We start from the raw sequence: 19,506 nt of genomic DNA, 5'->3' as shown, positions 1-19,506 counted from the left end.
AACACCTTGCTGTGTATATTGTATATTGTATAGCAGTGAGTCTGATTGGCCAACTAGTAGAACACGAAAGAACTGGGCTAGTAGCGTCCTTTGCCTACTTTTTCTGCTTTTTTAGAGAATCTTAAAAATTGGGAGACTCTGTAAATCTACTCTTGAAAGCCTTCAAAATTTTAATGTAAACATATTTTTGCTTTTTGCATCTATTGGGCAATGACGGAATAAATGATTGATTGATACCATGAATTAAATAAAAGGAGATTGCAAGGATGAAATGGGGGAGGGGGGTGGGAGATAATTTTGTGTGCTTCCCTGAGCTTCTTAAAGGTAGGGTGGTCTCCAGAGTCCGATGAAATAAAACAAAGGAGAGCTCAGCCAAGAGAAGGACTAATCTACTGGGGCCAGGTTGGGTGTATAGGGGGATGCATTTCTGTTCATTAGGGACCCCCACCCTTTTTGAGCCTGTGGGCAAACTGGGAATTCTGACACAGGGTGGGTAGGCACCAGGTGTTGGTGGGTGGCATGGTGCCCACGGGCACTGGGATGGGGGACCACAGGAATGCAACTCATCTGCGCTGTATCTGAATGCTTAGGATGCTTCTGCATTTTAGAGTTTGCGTGCATTTGAACGTGGTTCCGAATTCAGCCAGCACTTCTCAACTGGGCTAGAAAACCTTCCAGCCAGTGGACTGTTCCCCCCCCCTCCCTTTCCTGGCTCATGAGGCGGCCAGTCCCAGCGTCTGGTGCAGGCGACAGAGCGTTCCAGCGCATACTTTATTCCCGGACTGTCCCTAGCCGCTGGAAAGTTTTTAAGCCGACTGCCACGTCTCGGAGCTCTCTGGAAATTAATGGCCTTGGTTTACAGTAAATCTATACCTTTTAACAGGTTTATCCCCCAATCAATTAATTCCTGTAGAAGGTTTTCGTCATCCCCCTTTGCCGGTTGCCAGGTCTTGGACGCGAAAGTAGATTTATTTCCATAATGGATCCAATGATAATTATTTCACTATTTGGCGGGGAGGGTGTGGGGGGGGGGAACGGGCGAGGGGGGGGCAGCTGCGTGATTTATGCGGTGCGGCTGAGGCAGCAAGCGCTCCCTCTTTCGGTTTTACGGCCTCAGCAGTCTCTTCTCCTCGGGGGACGGCGTGGTGGGGTTGGCTTCTCAGAACCAGGGCTGTGATCTGGGAATCGGGCTGTAAAACGGTTTCAAAAGCAAGGAAGGGAATTTTTGAGAGCCGTGTGTGCTTGTGTGTGTGTGTGTGTGTGTGTGTGCAGGGGGGGTGGAAATCGTTCCCCTGTTTGACTCTCTGGGACGGCTTTTACCAGCCACAAGCCACTCTGGAAGGATTGTAACTCCTGAAATCTGGAAGGATTGTAATTCCTGAATTTGCATCAACAACTGAGCTGCTTAGAGCAGGGGTAGTCAAACTGCGGCCCTCCAGATGTCCATGGACTACAAGTCCCATGAGCCCCTGCCAGCTGTCGCTGGCAGGGGCTCATGGGAATTGTAGTCCATGGACATCTGGAGGGCCGCAGTTTGAGTACCCCTGGTTTAGAGGGAGAGGAAGCCGGGGTTGAGCCCTGGAACACCAGTAAAACCGGCCTCCTCCCCAAAGCGTTGCAGGTTTCGTCCCTAGCTCGGTGGCCGTTTCCGGCGTTAGCGGCCGGCGTCTCCGGCTGCGGTATCTCAGGTTCCCGGCCTTGGGGAAAGAATTCTCCCAGCCCGAGAGCCTCTCTCTGCCTGTCAGCCAGGCCCTGTTGCCTGACTTTGGTGGGCAGACAGATGTTTTCCGTTTCACAGCAGGCCTCTTGTCTCCGGCCGGTGAATGGGTTTAACAGGCCGCTCTGGGAGAATCACCTTTAGGTATCTTTGCTGTACCTGGAGAAGCCATTTCCCTGCCTGAGCATTTACCCAGCCCTGTTCCTCCCTCTCCTCTCCTCCCCTCCCTCTTCCATTGAATCTCTGTTCTCGTCACCAGCGGATGCTAAATCTCAGCTGCCTGCGTTTGCTTGCCTTTCCCGGCTAGCTGTGTAGCGTAGTAAGCTGTGGACCAGAAGGCCCCCAGTTCGATCCTGGCCTCAGCCGACGACTGTCCTATCTTCACTTCAGCTCTCCAGTGTGATAATATATTAATAATAATCCCGGCCTACTTTACAGGACTGCTGTACCGCCTCACGGCAAGAGATTACATGTGAAGTGCAGAAAGCGCTGTATAAATTCGAAGTAGCCATTTGCAGCCTGACGTGGGTGCCCTGATGTGTTTTATGCCTTGCATAAAATTTGCTCCACTGATTGTTTCCCTACCTGTCTAGCACCCTGTTTGGCCGACCCAGGCTGGCCTGATCTCGTCCAATTGCAGATGCTAAAGTGGGTCACTCCGGTTATTAATGGGAGGGGAGACTAGCAAGGTAATCCCGGACGGCTGTGCTGAGACAGGCCACGGCTCTGCTCTGAGCTGGATGGCCCTGGCCAGGCCGATCTTTTCAGATCTCCGAAATGAAGCAGGGTTGGCCCTCATTAGTATTTGGGTGGGAGACCCCCAAGTTGATCCAGGGCAATAGCAAGCTACTGCTGAACACCTCTTGCCTTGAAGACCCCATTGCCAGGGGTGGCCAAACTGTGGCTCTCCAGATGTCCATGGACTACAATTCCCATGAGCCCCTTCTAGATAATCCGTGGCTTTTGCTCATCCTGTTTTTTTCTCTCTCTGTTCCCGCAAGGCTGGTGCCCACGGCTCGTTTCTACCCCTTGCGCATGCACTGCATCCGGGCGCTCACCCTGTTGTCGGAGAACACGCACACGTTCATCCCCGTCCTTCCCTTCGTCTTGGAGGTGAGCTTCTCTTGTTCCACAATGCTGCGGTCTTCACAGTGGGCTGTGTGAGTTTCTTCTGCTCTGCCCCACCCCGCCCCCCTCCTTTACATCCAACAACCCTGCGTGGTAGGTCAGGCTTCTCACGCAAAGGTTCCATCGCTAAACCATGTCCCTTGTCCCCTTTAGAAGCCTTCTCTCTGGGGCCGTTCTGCACGAGGGGACTTTTTATACAGGAAGTGTTTGCATCCTCCCCCCCCCCCCCCTCCGGCTGCTCCCTGTTTCGAAATGGGGATAAGAATTTCTGTTCTGATCCTTTTGCTCTTCCAGCAAATGTGCTTCTCCTCGAGGTCGAATTCTGTTATGGGAACGATGTTTGCGTTTTCTGGCGGGGGTGCGTCTGTTTGGCCTGCCCTCTATTCTGGCCGGGGACCTTCCGGGGGCCCCCTTCCCACCCCTTCCTTTGCTGACCCTGAAGCTGCATTCAGCAGTTGCCGGGGGCGAGGGCCGAAAAAGAGAGGCGGCTGCCGGAGGAAAGGGCCCCGGGCCTGGAAATTCGGCAAGCTGTCTCGGTGCGTTGCTAATCGTGAGGAAATGAAAGACTCCTGCGGGTTTTTCTAAATGTCGTTGCAAACGTCCCCTCGCGAACCACATCCTTTGGGGCCGTAGCAGCCGGCGAGGCCTCGCCGTCTCTCCCGGACCTTGTGGTTTCTTGGCTGTTCCCCTCCTGCGTCTTGTTTCCTTCCTCCCCCTCGGCTTGCTCGTCTGAGGCTCTGCCAGTTGGGTTTCGCGATAGAGCGTCACTTCCCCGCCTCCCCCCCCCCTTGCCGGCCTTCGTTCCTCAACCTCCGGCAGATAACAGCGGCCTCTCTCGCTCCTCTCGTGGCTAGCCGCACGGATTGGGCCAGCCGTCCTCGTGGTTCACGCATGCCTTCCCCTCCTGGCTTCCGCCTCCGACCACATCCGATGCTGGCAGGGCGGGCGACAGGCGCCTTGCCCTTTGGGAGTCGGCTTTCGGTTTGCAGCACTTCGTTTGGGTCCTTTTTTTTTTTAGGCATATTAAAAAGGAGGGGGGGGAATCAGCCAGCTGCTTTGAAAATATTATTGGCCCGTTAAATAAACAGCACTACCGTTCTGTGTCTGAACTTCGAGAGGGCATCCACAGTAGTCCCCAGGTTTGGTCTGACTTTAAATTTCTCTCCTTGGATAGTCTGCTGGGAGCATACGTCTGGGTCCCTGTGGGTCTCCCCCTTGTTGGGGCACGCCTGGGGGTCCATTGTCCAAGAGGCTGCTCTGGTGGAAGACGCCAGGGACAAGAATTTATATATATATATATATATTATAATAAAATGTCTTCTGACGCACGCTGCCAAATGTTCGTGAAGTGCTCAGGTCAAGCCAGCCCGGCCTCCTGCGAATCAGCAACGCCTGTTTTTCGATTCTGGTTCCTGGTGTTGAACAGACTTCCTTGCGCCTGGAGGATCCCTGTTAGGCCCTTCAGGTTAGCCGGAGGGGCCACGTCTCAGTGGGAGAGCCTCTGCTGGGCGTGCGGAAGGTCCCAAGTTCAGTCCTCGGCATCTCCAGTTGAAAGGACCAGACCGCAGGTGATTTGGAAGAACTCTGCCTGAGACCTTGGAGAACCACGGCCAGCTTGAGAAGGAGAACCCTGGTCCGTAAGAGGCTGGAGTCGGCTCCCGGTTCTTCTTGGTGTCGTGTTAGGATGGCAACTTTTCTGCAAAACCCTGAAATCTGCCATTCAGACTTGTTTCTCCACTCCTCTCGATCCTGTTTTCTCGTCCGGCCAACGCAGCGTCTGCCGCCTCCCACCCTCTGCCATCCCCGCCGTGCAGTCGGGAGCAAGGAGCCCTCCTCGTTTCCCCCCCCTTTCCCTTCCTCCCCCCCCTCCTCTTCCTCTGCCCTTGTCACCGCCTCGATGACAACGTGAGCGTCTCGCGCTGTCCCTCCAGGCTCCGGAATTCCCCAAGCCCCTGCCACGGGAGATGAGGGCTGACTGCGTGATGCGCCTTGACAGCGGCTTCTGCTCTGGCGCACAGAGCGTTTGCCCCCGGCGGCTGCTCCTCTTTGGGGGGGGAGGGTGGGGGGCGCGTCGGAAGTGGGAACCGGCAGGGTTGGTGGGCCGAGGCGGGAGGGGCGGCTTCGGATTCTGATTCGCTGCTGCCCCCTCGGTTGCTTCTCTGCCTTTCAGTTATTATTACTTAATTTTCGTCGGGGTGACAGGCATGGGCTCCAGCGAGAGGAGTCGTGTTCGGCTCCAGCGCTGGAAGGCAAACGTGGGTAAACAAGGTGGAAGCGTCCGTCCATTCTCCATCCATCCATCCATCCATCCGTCTCCCCCCACCACCCTTCCTGCTTCCCGTGGGGGAAGATGCTGGCGTGCCAATTTAAAATCATCTCCTTTCCCTCCAGGGGATTGTGGGGAGAGGAAGGAGGTTAGCCCTGATAGCTGGGAGAGGCTCCCCCTCCCCAGATTGCACACACGGCTGACACTTGAAGCCTCCGTGGTGGTGATGGATGCAGGGACCGGCCCGCTAAGCCTCCTCCCCAGGGGCCTCTGGAGACAGAGACGGAGGAACGGCAGGTCTCGAAGGCTGAGGAAAGGCAGCCCACGCAGTGCCGGTGCCACGCAACCAGATGGGTCTGCAAGTCCTGCAGGGGGAGTTTGCCCTGGTTTCTTGAATCAGGCCCCCTTAAGCACAGACGAAGAGCGGCACTGGATCAGACCAAGGGCCCATTCAGTCCCACCTTCTGTCCACGTAGCGGCTGACCGGTTACCTGTGGGAAGCCCATGATTAGGATGAATCCAACAGGATCCTCCCACCTGTGGCCCCCCCCGAGCGACTTCAGGAAGCTTTTGGTACTGAAGAACGAAGTTTGAGTCCAGTGGAATCTTTAAGGCCAATAAAATTTGGGTGCATGAGCTTTCCTGCGCGTGCATGCGTGCTTCGTCATGCACAAGAAAGCTTGAACCCAGAATTACACTTTGCTCGCTCTCAAAATGTCCTGGGGAGGTTATGTTGTGGCTGAGAGGGGCAGACTCTAATCTGGAGAGCTGGTTTTGAGTCCCCATTTCTCCTTCACATACACAGCCCGCTGGGTGACCTCGGACCAGTCCCAGTTCTCTCTGAGCTCTCTCAGCCCCACCTGTCTCAGAGGAGGGTCTGTTGAGGGGAGAGGAGGGGAAGGCGATTTGTGGGGTGTAAATAAATAAAAACAATAGCACACTGCAAAGCTGCTAGGCCGTGCTTCTGAAGGGCGGGCCGCCACTGACTTCTTCGGGAGTTTAACTTGGACATCTTTGCCCCGTGGCCCTGGCCTTAGTGCCTTGCAGAGATGGGAGGGGAGGCTCAATCTCCCAAGGACGGGAATGCAAGTTGCCGCATCGGTGCCAGGAAATGTTGCTCTTGGGTTGATGAGACTTCGTCTGCCTTCTTTGCTGTGACTCTGCGTTTGTTTTGTTTACTCTGCTTTTTGTTCACTCTCCCCGTTCTTACCCTTCTCTCTCCCTCTTGCTTGTTTTGCTCTGTACGTTGGGGGTTAGGGACCTCAGGTCTTCTTGCTTGCTGCCAGGGATGGGGCTGCACGCATGCCCAAAGGTCACCGTGTCCTTGCTTTGCAGGTGTTCCAGCAGGTGGACTTCAACAAGAAACCGGGCCGCATGAGCTCCAAGCCCATCAACTTTGCTGTCATCTTGAAGCTCTCCAATGCCAACTTGCAGGAGAAATCCTTCCGGGTAAGGGACCTTAATCCAGGCACGAGAGAAGCAGCACTGGTGGGGGCGGGTAGGCCTCGAGATGGGGTGGGTGTGGCTAGGGCATCAGACCCCTCTGTGGGCATCAGACCCCTGTGCCTCTGACTTTCTACCGTGCAGCAGCAGACTGTGAATAGCCCCAGGTAGCCTCACTCCCTTGGGAGATGTAGCAGTAGCTTCTGAGACTATCTTCTGGGTTTTTTTTTAAATGCTTATTCTTTGCTTCATGAATTAAATAGCATCTACAAACATTCAGGTGTAAAAACCAGGAAAAGCTGTTTAACAGCAGCGATATAATTAAAAATCCTTACAATAAAAGTCAGTTAGCATCTCGGACCGGGAAAAATACCCTCCAAATGAGGATGAAATTCATAGCCAGGAACAGAGGCCCAAGAGGACATAACTAGGGAAAGAGCTGGGCACGGCTTGGGCAGAAGGAAGGGGGGGCTTATCTAAAAGTCTGGGGAAACGGGAGGTGTTTTCCCACTCCAGAATTGCTGATTTCAGGAAGGGGCACCGGAGGAGGAGGTCCTATGACTGAATGGTAGTTTAAAAACTGACAAATCACCAGGCCCAGATGGGCTGCAACCAAAAGTTCTGAAAGAACTCAAATGTGAGCATGTGGGTCTCCTGACAAATATATCCAACCCATCAGTGAAACCTGTCTCCGTTCCCAAGGACTGCAAGGTAGCTAATGCGTGTTCGCACAGCTTTGTGTACCATGTGTGTACGCACCACATGGAGAGGACAGGGGTTGCTGAAGGTCATCTGGCCCACATCCCTCCAGAACTGGAGCCCAACCCCACAGGGAGCATTTTCCTTAAGCAGAAATGGCGGCTTGAAAAGCTGAACGGCAAAGTGATATTATGTTTTTGTTCTAATTTTATTGCATTTCATTGATTTTTGTAAACTGCCGTGAGACATTTGAGAGCAGCGGGTAAATATAAATATAAATAAAATCCAAACATTTCTGGAGCCGACTCCTACTCGGGAGTAGCCTTATCAGAGCCCAAGTGGGGATAGCCGTGTTGAAGGGGAGCACAGAAGCCGTTCCAAGAGGGCCAAGCCTGCTGTATCCTGGGTCACATAATTAATTAACTCTGCAATTAAGTGTTGCCAGAAGTAATTAGGTTGAGTAATTAATTAAGCCGGGCATGGGCTCCGTGATTGGCTGTTGGCATGGTGTGGACAGTCGCATCTCGGTGTAAAAGGGCTGCCAGGGGAACGGCGGCTGGACGAGAGGGGCCCCGTACCTCGGGTGGCTGGGGAGCCTCCTCGAGATAAACACAGCTTAATTTCCGGCTGCTTCGGAAGGACGTCGGAAAAGACAAGCACAAGTCGCGTTCTGGTGTTTATCCCACTCTTCCTTTGAGGCTCTCCTTGTGTTTTGTCCCCGCAACATCCCTGTGAGGAAGGTTAGGCCGAGAGAGTATGGGAGGGCCGCCCACTGAGCTTCCTTGCTCATTCTGACACTCTTAACCACCCAGCACACACGCTGAGAAAGAAGCCGGGTGACGTGTGTGTGTGTGTGTGTTGCTGATAAAATAATGGCTGTGAGAATGCATATAGAGACATGGAGAGATGCAATTTTTTTCCACAAGAGTAGTTCAGCAGTGGATCTCCCCTCTCCACTGGCTGGACTGAGCCTTATCACAGATGCTTGAGGTTGATCCTGCACTGAGCAGGGGGTTGGACTAGATGGCCTGCATGGCCCCTTCCCACTCTAGGATTCTAGGAGTCTAGTCCAGCAATGGAATGGGCTTCCTCAGGAGATGGGGAGCTCCCCCTCACTGGTCGTCTTCAAGCAGCGGCTGGACAGATCCTTCTCCTGGATGCTTGAGGCTGATCCTGCACTGAGCAGGGGTGGGACTAGATGGCCTGCATGGCTCCTTCCCACTCTAGGATTCTAGGAGTCTAGTTCAGCAGAGGAAGGGGCTGCCTAAGGAGGTGGGGAGCTCCCCCTCACTGGCCGTCTTCAAGCAGCGGCTGGACAGATCCTTCTCCTGGATGCTTTGGGCTGATCCTGCCTTGAGCAGGGGGTGGGACTGGATGGCCTGCATGGCCCCTTCCCACTCTGTGGTTCTGTAGGATCCTTCTATCACTAAATTGACCAACAGCAGGTTTTGGACAGAGAAAGGGAAGTCCCGTTTCTTTGCAAAGCCTAAATAGCTGGCAGGAGTCAAGGCAGATCGACGGCCGTTATCTCTGGTCTGCCAAAGTAGGTGGCAGAATTCCAAGAGCGGTGCTCTGCCGTTTCTGACATCTGGGAGAGTGGGGCATGCTCAGGGTTTGCCTTCGGTCTTCTGCCCCGTTCCCAGGCTGGGGCTGAGCACGTGTTGATCCGTAGCCAGGGGCTCTCTTGCAGCCCCTCCTATATTTACCACTCCAAGGGGAGCCCCTCCCCTCCAGAACTCATTAGAGGCCCTTTTCCTACCTAGCTCTAGCTATACCTCTTTGTGCGCCTTTTCCATTTGCAGGGAATTATTAGCAAGGGGGATTTGCGAAGCATAATCCCTCCTCACCTGCTGCCTGAGGGGGCTCGGTCCCTTCTGCCTTCACGTTCTGCTGTAGACATAGACGAAGCCAATCAAAGATGGTTTAAAAACCATCTTTTTTTTTTTTTAAGGAAAGGGGGCTGGACAAATTTGTGGCCTGTCAAAGGCTGCTACCCATGATGGCTCACAGGGGACACCCACATGGCCAGGCAGTATAACTTTAAACACCAGGCCCAGGACAAATGGCAATGAAAGGCCACCTCCGGTGTGCTTTAGGTGAGAAAGTCTCAGGTTTTTATATGCTAAGTCTTGGGCGTGCTGTTTTTAGAGGGGGTTGGGGCTGCAGGAAGGAGAAATAAAAGTCCTGGTGCCTGGGGAAATGAATGCCGCCCCCTTAATGCTTGTAATACATAGTAATTTAGAGCAAAACCTAAAATTAACAATGACTGGAGACACAGAGGGGCGGTGTTTAGAACGGGGGCAATTTTTGCATCAGCTGGCGGGCTCTTCTTTTTAGCAGCTGCCGTTGGAACATGTGCCCTCCGAAGTAACTCCCCTCCCCCCCCACGCATGGGTTCGGAGATTTTAAGGACAGGCATTAATTCCTCTCCTTTGTACGTTTCCCAACAGGACGGTCTTATCGAGCAGCTGTATGACCTCACCCTGGAGTATCTCCACACCCAGGCATACACAATCGGGTTTCCTGAGCTAGCTCTTCCAGCCATTCTTCAGGTAGGTGAGAACTCCCCAGGTGTTAGAGAGTCCTATAAATTTAGGTGGATGGGGGAGAGCACCAAGAGTGTGTTGAAAGAATTAAAAGGAAGAATTTGGGGGCAGAAAGGGGGCCTTTTTGCTCGTAGAACGCAAGCTGGGAGTAGCCGGGTTCCCGTCTTCATGCTTTCCTCCCGCTTTGCTGGTGCTCTCTGCCTTCCTATTATTTTGGGCATCCAGTTCCCAGGCGTCTGGTATGTGGGAGCTCCCAGCTGTTTCTTATCACCGTTTATAGCTCTCCACACGCCGGGGCCAAGTGAGGGAGTTTCAAATCGTGGTCTCTGCCAGGATAAACCCCACTGGCGAGAAGGAGGAGGTTGAGGTCAGAGGCCTGCCAGAAACAATTTCCCCAATCCTCGGATCGTGTCGCTGGAAGCAGATGGGGCATAGCTCCTCTGCGTCTTTTGCTTTTGCATGTATGTGCCTTCCTCTGTGCGCATGCATGCGCACTGTGGCCTTTTCACCTTTCCCTCCCACAATCATGGTGCAGAGGTGTTCCCTGACTAGTGGCAGGCAGGAGGCTTGGCTGCCTGCCAAAGCAACCCCCCTCCCCCCCCCCCCAATCTCCTGCTCCTTCTTTCTGGGGAGGGATGTGCTTCCTCATCTTGTTTCCTCTCCTCTGCCCCCCGCCCGGCAGCTCAAGGCGTTCCTGAAGGCGTGCAAGGTGGCCAACTACTGCAAGACCATCCGCCAGCTGTTGGAGAAGCTGCAGGAGAACTCGGCCTACATCACCAACAAGCGCCAGAAGGCCAGCTTTGGTGTCGCCAACCGGGAGGCCGTGGTGAGCCTTAGCCGGCGTCCTCCGATTCCGTGGCCTGGCGGAGGGGGAACAGCCAACCTGTCCTGGTGGCCGTTTGGGGTGGGGTTGAGAGGATTGCTTGAGAAGGGAGAGAAAGAGGCATAGACTTAAAAAGGGGATTTGACAGGTGCAAAAGAGGCTGCTAGTCGTGGTGACTAAAGTGATCCTCCATGTTCGGAGGCAGTCAATCTCTAAATCCGATTTCCAGGAGGCAACATTGGGGGAAGGTCTCAGCCCCTGTGCCCCCGGGGGTCTGTGGCCTTTCCCCTCCTGCCTTAATACACTCAGCCACAAGCAAGGGAGCGATATCACTTCTGAGGGGCGTGGCAGAGAGGCGTGGCCAGCTGGCATCACTTCCGGGCTGTGAGCATAGGCCTCTCTGCATGTGCTGGAAGCCTAGCTTGGTCAACCGCAATCTCGCCTTCCTCTTTTCACCCGGATGGTTTTCAGGGGATTGCAGGCTGTTGAACTGTCCTCTCTCTGTTGCCTACAGGACCGATGGGAGAAGGCGGTCAGGGAAGAGGGGACCCCGTTGATGACTTATTATGCCCACTGGAAGAAGCTGCGGGAGAAGGAGATACAGCTGGAAATCAGCGGCAAAGAACGGGTGAGGGCACCCGCTGGAGGGAGCTGGCCAGCTGGATGGCCGGAGTCGGTGGCGGCCTATTGGTGTACCTTGTGCAAGTCCTAATTTGGGGCGCTCAGGCTAGCCTGATGGGTCAGTGGGTCTTGGAAGCTAGTTGGTTGGGATTGGCACAAGCTACTTCACGACCTTAAATCCGTCACACATTTGGCTAGAGCAGGGGTAGTCAAACTGCGGCCCTCCAGATGTCCATGGACTACAATTCCCAGGAGCCCCTGCCAGCATTTGCTGGCAGGGGCTTCTGGGAATTGTAGTCCATGGACATCTGGAGGGCTGCAGTTTGACTACCCTGAGCTAGAGGTTTTAAATAGTTTGGGCAGCCGTGAACCTCACAGCCCTTGGGAGGTGGAAGGAGCAAAATGGATCCCTAAAATGGCCAACCCCCTCAGTTGATCTCTTGCCTTGGAGAACCTGCAGGGCTGCCATTGGCTGCAGCGGATTCCGCTTTCCCACCACCTTTCTCCATTCGTTGCCGTGCAGCTTATTTTGCATAATTTATGCGGCTGTTTGGATTGCTTTTCATAATTTATTCTGCTTTTGCTAATCGCAGGGCAGGGAAAGTAAGTAACTTGGCAGGCAGAGCGCTGGGTCGCTGCCTTCTGGAATCTTGCTCAGGGACGTTTCCGGCTTCCTGTGCCTTTTGCCAGCTCTTCCCCCGCGTGCTCTCAGTCGTTCCTTGGTAATCACAAGGGCTAGAAACATCCCTTTTTAAAAAGCTCGTTTTCGGAAGGAGCCGAATTCCGCGGCTTTTCTCTTGTTCCGGGAAATGCAGAATAATGAACTGCTTGGAATATATCTTTGGCGCAAGAGCTTATAATAAGGATTTCCTTTGCAGGTTAAAAAGCAGATCTTTTTTTAAAGGAGGAAATCTTCCCCTGTCCCAGCATCGAACCAAGGATGTTCCCCTCCGGGAGCCATGGAGCACCGAAGACACTTGAGTGAAATGCAGAGAGTGGAGGGGGAGGGGAAGTTAGCCTGCCCAGTTAAGTCCTAAACCTGAAGGAGATTAGGGTCAAGGGGTGGATGGTGCAAGACCCCATACCCCCCCCCCCCCCGCCCTACTCCAGTCCTGGCCTTGTAGCCCCTTGAAGGGCCCTGACCTCTGGGAAGCTGCATCCATTGGGCAGAAGGGGTAGCTAGGTTCGGAGGAATAATTCTTCCTCTGTGCCTTTCATAGCATCCCATTTCAAGGACTGTTAGAGCTGTGAAGAAGAGGAAACGCTGAACTGGGGTGTGAAATTGAGGGGGCAGGCGGCATGCGTAGAGACGGGAGAAGTAAGAAATTCCACCTCGCGTGTTGCCTGGCTTGGGGTTAGGTGAGCAGCTTGGGACACCCGTGACCCTAAACATCAACAAGTTCGTTGCAGCTGCTCTCCAAACCTGAATTTGTTTATTTATTTTTATTTTATTTATTAGATTTTTATACTGCCCTTCCAGGGAGGTTTATATATAACATTACGGTGGGGAGGGGGGGGAAACATGGAGCGACCTAACATCTAACATAGTCAATACATCAACAGTAGTTCTGAATAACACCATTTCAGTGGCCTTAAACAACAACAACAACAGGAACGATGACTCAGCTGAGGCCCCCAGAGAGGTCAGACTGGTTCATGGGGGGGGGGGACCTGTGGATGTTATTTGGGTTTGGTCAGTCTCAGGCAAATGCCTGGTGGAGGAGCTCCCTTTTGCAGACTTTTGCGTTTGAGACTTCAGGAGTTTTGCCTTGTTTTTTATTTTTTTTTGGGGGGGGGAGGTAGGGTTGCTGGGGTTTGCCAACCTTCTGCCTTGTCATGCAGAGAGCTTCCCTTTCCTCCTCCTCCTCCTCCTCCCCCTCCATCAAAGCCCCCACCTTATCGCAAGGGAGCTTTTAAAAAGCAGCTGCCTGCGACCCAGAATGGCGGTGTGTGATGGCTGGTTGGCTCTCCGAACGATCCCATTTGTCTCCGCGGACTGGCAGGCCACGATGGGGAAGGGGCCGCCCTCTGCTGCTCACGTCCCCCGTTTTCCATGAGGACATTGTTTTATGGGAGGCTCAGCCTGGGAAAGGATTTAATGATGCCAGGGATTTGGGCAGACCGTTTGGCAAATGAAACGCACATGGAAAACCTGTAAAGTAATGCGTGTTATGGAAGGAAATCCCAACACAGTGATCCCTCCCCCTCCCTCCCAGTGGATTCTGCCTAGAGGGTTCAAGCTTTGGAAGACCCTTTGATTGGTGCATGAAATTATACAAGAGGCTTTTCCTAGTTGCCCTTCTCCGATAAGTTATGCTACGATGAAAGTATCTCTTCCCAAATTTTTATAAATGTATTATTATTAATGATTGCATTTTCGCCCTGCCTCCTTTTGAGGCTTTGTCCTGTTTCCCTCTTCCAACTGATCTCTGTGGCTTTAAAAAGCCACGTTTGTTAACTCAAGGCTGCCTGGGTAGCTTTGTGACCAAGCATGAGATTTTGGGGAGGGAAGGAAGGCATCATGGTATACGTAGCCCCCTTTGCCAGATCTCGGAGGCTGAGCACAGTCGGTGGGAAGGGAGACCACCCAGGCTGGCTCTGCAGAGGAAGGCAGCGGCAAAACATTTGTTCCTCTCACTTGCCTTCAGAGCCCCTTGCTGAGGACCCATTGGTCAGGTGCACCTTGATGCGCATTCAACATGCGCTTGCTCCGTCTCTCTCCCTGGATTTTGACTTGGGTCATCCCGGTCTTGCACACGCAGAGAAAGAAGGCCGATGTCTCCAGTGGCACGCTTGACTTTTTGTGCTTGCTGAAACCCACTTTTTGATTTGTATTGTTCTCTCTTCTCTCTTCTCTTTGCTCCCTCACAGCTAGAAGAACTGAACTTCCCAGAAATCAAGCGGAAGAAACCAGGCGAGCAAAAAGAGGATGACAAGAAGGAGTTCAAGGACCTCTTTGAGATGGACAGCGACTCTGAGGAGGAGGCCGGCAGGTTCTCTGTCAAAGGTACGGAGCCTGGGGCTGGGGAGGGGGATTTGGGTGGAATGCCCGGAAGCGTTAGGGGGGAGGGGTGCGATTATCTCGTTGGCCACTAGGGGGTCTGCATTTTAATTGCTGGATTTGCCGCTAATTCTGAGCTTCCCAGGAAGTGAAATTACCTCCAAGGGTGGTGGGGAACCTTCTCGGGTCCGTTCCGGCTGTTTTCATCTCTCGCAGTTGCAAAATAATTTTGCAGAGGGGAAACATCCATTTTACTCGTGGTCCCACTGGGTATTCGGTGCGTGCATGTATTTATACTGTAGGAAGGCAAACTATTTTGAGAATCAGTTTTGACAGGAAAGATTTGTTTTAAAATGCCAAACTGCACAGAGGAGACAAGCAAAAAGTTTTTGTTGGTTTTTTGTTGGGTTTTTTTGGTATGCCGACCTGGAGTTTTAATTCGATGGCCGTTAGACACTCCGGCTGAGCGGCCTCACAAATCTCAGAGGGGTCCCTAGAGTCCCCAAGTGGCTTCCGAAGTGACATTGGGAACTGATGTTCACAAAGGAAATATCAATTTTTGCTTGTGCCGAGGCAGACAGACGTGTGCAATTCTTGAGACTGAATGCAAGAGCTTCATTGTACGGTTGATGTAACATTTTTTAAAGGCTTTTGACTGAGAGATGCCTTTGACACAGTGTGTGGGGGGGAGCAAGGTTGGTGGTTCTGATAACATTTCAGAACTATTTTAGCAGAAGTGCACCTCCTGCTATCTCAGGAAAGGCGTTTGTCCTTTCTCCCATGGAAAGGCAAGCCTCTCCTGCGGTTATTGGTACATCCTCTCAAATAGGAAAGGGCCCCTGCTTTGCATGCAGGACTTTCCCAGGTTTGTTTACTTTTTAGCTATTTGGAACCGCTTTGTGCAGAAACTCTATGCCAGAGAGTGGGTCGGGCGGGCAACTGGGGAGGGCGGGGGGCTATTACCTCCCTGCTGGCAACTTCTGGGGGTCACCTGCCTGGCAGGTGTGGAAAACCGGGCCCAGAGGTAGATTGAATCCCGGGCCAGTCCAACAAGGCTGATCTTGCGTTGGTCGCTCGTGCGTTTTTCCGTGTGCAAATCTGGATTTTTAAAATATATATATTTAAAACTTTGGCCCAAACAAATGCAGCTGACCTTTCCCGCAGCGCTAGGTGGGGAGGCTAAAAGCAACACGGAGCGCCGTATCGATTTTTGGGCTGCTTGCTTTGTGGCCTCCGCAGTCAGCATTTTTTCCCTGCTTCGGGTTGAGCACAGCTGCTGCTTTGGAGGAGGCAGAAGCCCCGCTGGTCGTCTCCCCCCCCCCCCCCCCAAATACACGCGGAGATGGGGCAGCGGGTCGTAGCAGGGAACGGTGTTCCGGCACCCCTGGAGAGGCGATCAGGACACGCGTGGCTGAGCCGGTGATGCCGCCTGCTCTTCGGGAGCTGCCAACCCGACGACACCGTCCTCCCCGAGAGGAGAGAGGCGGGGGGGGGGGGGGCTCCTGTCGGCACGAGGCAGCCGGGCAACGCGAAATGAAGTGACACGTTTTGGAGCCCGGCAAGCGTCCCTCGGCGGAAGAACAGCGGGAGTCTTCACAGCTGGAAACGGCTTTGCTCGCTGGCTCCTCTCTCTGCCTAGCGTGGTCGAGTCGGCAGCGTGCGCGGGGCCGGGAGAAAGTGGCCGAGTGCCAATCAGGAAGAAGTGGGGGGACTGGAGGGGCACCACAGCCCAAAGGGCGTTCCAGCCCTCCTTTTGCAGGTCCAGCCCCCCTCTCGTGATTTGTTTATATGTTCTCAGGGACTAGAACCTTGACTTTAAAAAGAGCAGGAAGGCACCTTGAGCAGGTTCTTTAGAGAGGTGGCACAAAAATGCTCTAAGTAAGTGAGACACGTCTTAGGTCTTTGGTCTCCCTCCGTAAACCAGATAGCGCCCTGGTGGGCAATGGGCAATCCCCTCCCTCCTTGACGGTGCTCTCCTCCTGTTTATGGCTCGGCTTTGGTTCCGTGCCTGTGTTCAGATGAGTGGAAAATAAGCTGTTAATAGCTAGGAAATTACCAATTTTCAGTTAATTAGCAGCAGCTCACAGCCCCTCTCCCTTTTTTTTAATTAAATATTGCTGTAGTTAAGCACTCATTAGTGTTTTATAGCTTCCATAATCTCCGCGGAATAAGTTCCTCTCGAGAGCAGGCTGGCTCCCGATGGTTAACTGTTGCGAACTTGGAACGCCAAGGCTTGCTCCCTTCCGGCTCTTAAAGGGTTACCGCAGAGCGGCCCTCTCCTCACGCGTCTCTTCTCCTTGGCTGTGATGGAAAGCAGACCAGGACCTGAGGATGCCTCATTCTGTGGCTTTCTCGGAAACTGTCCTTTGGAAACCTGCAAGGACTTGAGGCAGGCCTTCCCCAGAAGATTTGGGGGAACAGCTAGATTACTGCACTGTCGATGGCCAGTTGACCCCTGACTGGACCATGTTGGATCTGGGAAGCTAAGCAGGGTTAGTCCTGGATGGGAGGCTACCAAGGTGGTCCACGGCGGCTGTGCAGAAGCCAGCAATGGGATACCAACTCTGCTCCTCTGCCCTGACCTTGGGGGGCCCTGCCTGGCGGGATCGCATCAGACACCCACTTTGGCCTCGTGGTTAAGGGCAGTGGCCTCTGTCCTGGCGGACTAGGTTCGATTCCCCACTCCTCCACATGCAGCCAGCTGTGTGACCTGGGTGGCGTTGATCCGGTCACAGCCCACCTACCTCCTAGGGCAGGGGTAGTCAAACTGCGGCCCTCCAGATGTCCTTGGACTACAATTCCCAGGAGCCCCTGCCAGCAAATGCAGGGTCCTAGGGTGTCTGTTGTGGGGAGAGGAAGGCGCTTTGAGACTCCTTCGGGTAGTAAAAAGCAGCGTACGCAACCCAGCTCTTCTGTTTGGGTCACGGAAGCTAAGCAGGGTCGGCCCTGGTTAGGATTTGGATTAGGAGACCCCCAGGGAGCACCAGGGCTGCTCTGCAGAGGCAGGCAGCGGGAAATCAACTCTGGCCGTCTCTTGCTTAGAAAAACCTCTTCGGCTGCCGGTCGTCAACCGGATTTGGCCTGGTTATGTCAATCAGTCCCCACTTGCCAAGATCTCTTTTTTTTTTTTTGAACCCTTGCACTTCCCAGAGCTTTGGCAGCACAAAGTGTAGGCTCTTAATTAAAAAAAAAAACCAGAAGTGTAGTTTTCAAAAGGACCGGCAGAAGGTGGGCAAAACTCCTCCAAAACACCCAGGTGCCTCCAGCTGGCTTGAAAAGAAGGGCTTGGAGCGCTTGCTGTTGTGTGTGTTGACTCCAAAGCAAAACGTTGTGTTGTCGCATCCGCCCAACCAGGAGAAGCGCGTGTTAGGAGACGCAGCATCCGAATCTGCGGAGGACCCCTGCTGTCCCCCACTTGCAATAAGAAGTCACAAGAGCCCGGCTCTGTACACCCTTGGCTGGGTGTCCACGCCAGAGGAAATCGGCGTTACTCTGCATTAATTAGCACAAGCGTTCCAGAGCCTAAGCTGTGTGGGTGACAAAGTGGAGCTCTTCATGCTCATGCTGGCTTATGGAGCTCCGGTTCCCCTTGACAGGGAAGCTGTGACATTAGCCCGACTTCCTTGAGCCTTGCAGATACAATGCCGAGTGGCTGGCCCGTGGGCCCTTTTGGGGACGCGGCAGCAGAGCCAGGGGACTTAACCCCGTCTCTTCAAATCCCCCCCCAGTCTCCGTGTTCCCTATCGATCCGTCTGTCTATCTGATGTAGCAGCTAAATTGACCAGCGATGCCGAGAGCCGGGGGAGAAGGAGCCGCGGTTCTGTAAGGAGGGAGGGAGCGAGCACAAGCGAAGAAGGTCAAGGGGTTTGAATGCCTCGGGCCGGAGCTGCGTCGAATTTCCGAGAATGAGGCGATAGAGCAAGATGGCCTCCCTCGCCTGCCAGATTTGATCAATGGCCTGTCTGTGGTCGTGGTGGGGAGAGGCGGCAACGGACGCATTCCTCTCATTTACCGGCTGACGGAGCTCCGGGAGGGGAAGGCTGCTGCTGCGGGCAGTTATTAATGGCTCGGGGAGAGCTGGTGGATTGCCTTGTCATGAGGCAATTAAAGGAGGGAAGAGCCGCTTCGCCGGCTGCGGCGTCTCTCCAGGCCGGGCCCGTAATGAGCGATCTGTCCGCATTAGGCGACGGCGGGCCTCTAATGAACTTTAGCGGGTTTCTTCATTTATCCCGCACGTAATCATATTACGCCAATTTAATGCGGGGCGCAGTGGGGGAGGGGCCGGAGCACCAGGAGACCCTCCCCCCCCCTATTCGTTAGGGAAATAAACATTCATTATGAGAGGGCCCAACCCAACCGGCAAGCAGTGGGGGCTCGTGGGTGGGTGGGTGAATTGGGAGGGGTTCCTTTTCTCCTGCACTCAGGGAGCCCCCCCCCCAATGTCAGCAGGTAAGAATGGGGGTGATGGAGGAAGAAGAGGGGGGAATGGCTTTATGGAATAAAACAGTAGATGATTATCTCAGATTCCCCTCCCCTCCCCTGGCGCTGTTTGTTTCTCTGTTCCTCATAACCGGAGTTCCCGTCTCTTGTCTTCTACACGGTGACTAAATGAAAGTTATAATTCAATGGGGGGAAGGGGGGGGGCGTTCTGCTTTAAAAATGCAGCCACACTCCTGAATGCCTGATGCTGACTTCGGAGCTGTGTTGCCTTCGGATTTGCCCCAGGGCTTGCAGGGGATCGGCTCATTCCTCACGTTTATACTCCACCCTTTCAGGGTAGCAGATGTGGAGTGGGGTGTGTGTCTCATTTTGCCCCGCCCAAGAACCCTGCAAGGTGGGCTACACTGAGAGGCATTTCCTTGAGGTCCCCAGGGGTAAATGGGGCTGCCCTAGACTGAATCAGGTCAATGTTGGGAGTTTGCAATGTCTGGTGTACAAAGTTAATCAGGAAGAGAAGACCCTGATGGGGGCAGCAAGAAGGCTGCTAGATAGATCAGAGAGTTCAGGACCTTTCTGTCTTTTAAGTGTGCCTTTTGTCTGTCCCTAGATGGCTACTTTCAGGGCAATTTCCTCTTTCTTCCCGGAAGCTTCTCATTCCGACCTTGCTTATCTCTTGAGCGAGCTAGAAGTAGGAGCTCTATCCTCTGTCTCCTCCTTCTATCGGGAATGTCCTTCCGTAAATAAACCTTTTCCTTTCTAAGCTAAAACAGCACCTGCATATCAATGAAATAACTCTGCTAACCAAAGGTCCATCCCAAACCT

General features: G+C 53.6%; 1 protein-coding gene across 1 annotated transcript in view; it reads left to right on the top strand.

The window, feature by feature from the left end:
* NOC2L (NOC2 like nucleolar associated transcriptional repressor) overlaps positions 1–19,506 on the top strand; it is a 40,044-nt gene that overhangs the window by 13,977 nt on the left and 6,561 nt on the right. Inside the window, exons 12-17 of the mRNA XM_077312597.1 lie at positions 2,719–2,830; positions 6,447–6,560; positions 9,704–9,805; positions 10,482–10,625; positions 11,137–11,250; positions 14,115–14,250. Coding sequence (XP_077168712.1) covers positions 2,719–2,830; positions 6,447–6,560; positions 9,704–9,805; positions 10,482–10,625; positions 11,137–11,250; positions 14,115–14,250 — 722 coding nt within the window. The remainder of the gene's footprint in view (positions 1–2,718; positions 2,831–6,446; positions 6,561–9,703; positions 9,806–10,481; positions 10,626–11,136; positions 11,251–14,114; positions 14,251–19,506) is intronic.

Source organism: Paroedura picta, chromosome 15, assembly GCF_049243985.1.
Source record: "Paroedura picta isolate Pp20150507F chromosome 15, Ppicta_v3.0, whole genome shotgun sequence".
In the NCBI taxonomy this organism is placed as follows: domain Eukaryota; kingdom Metazoa; phylum Chordata; class Lepidosauria; order Squamata; family Gekkonidae; genus Paroedura; species Paroedura picta.
The sequence above is the reverse complement of the archived record's forward strand: the minus strand, read 5'-3'. Positions and strand labels throughout refer to the sequence as shown.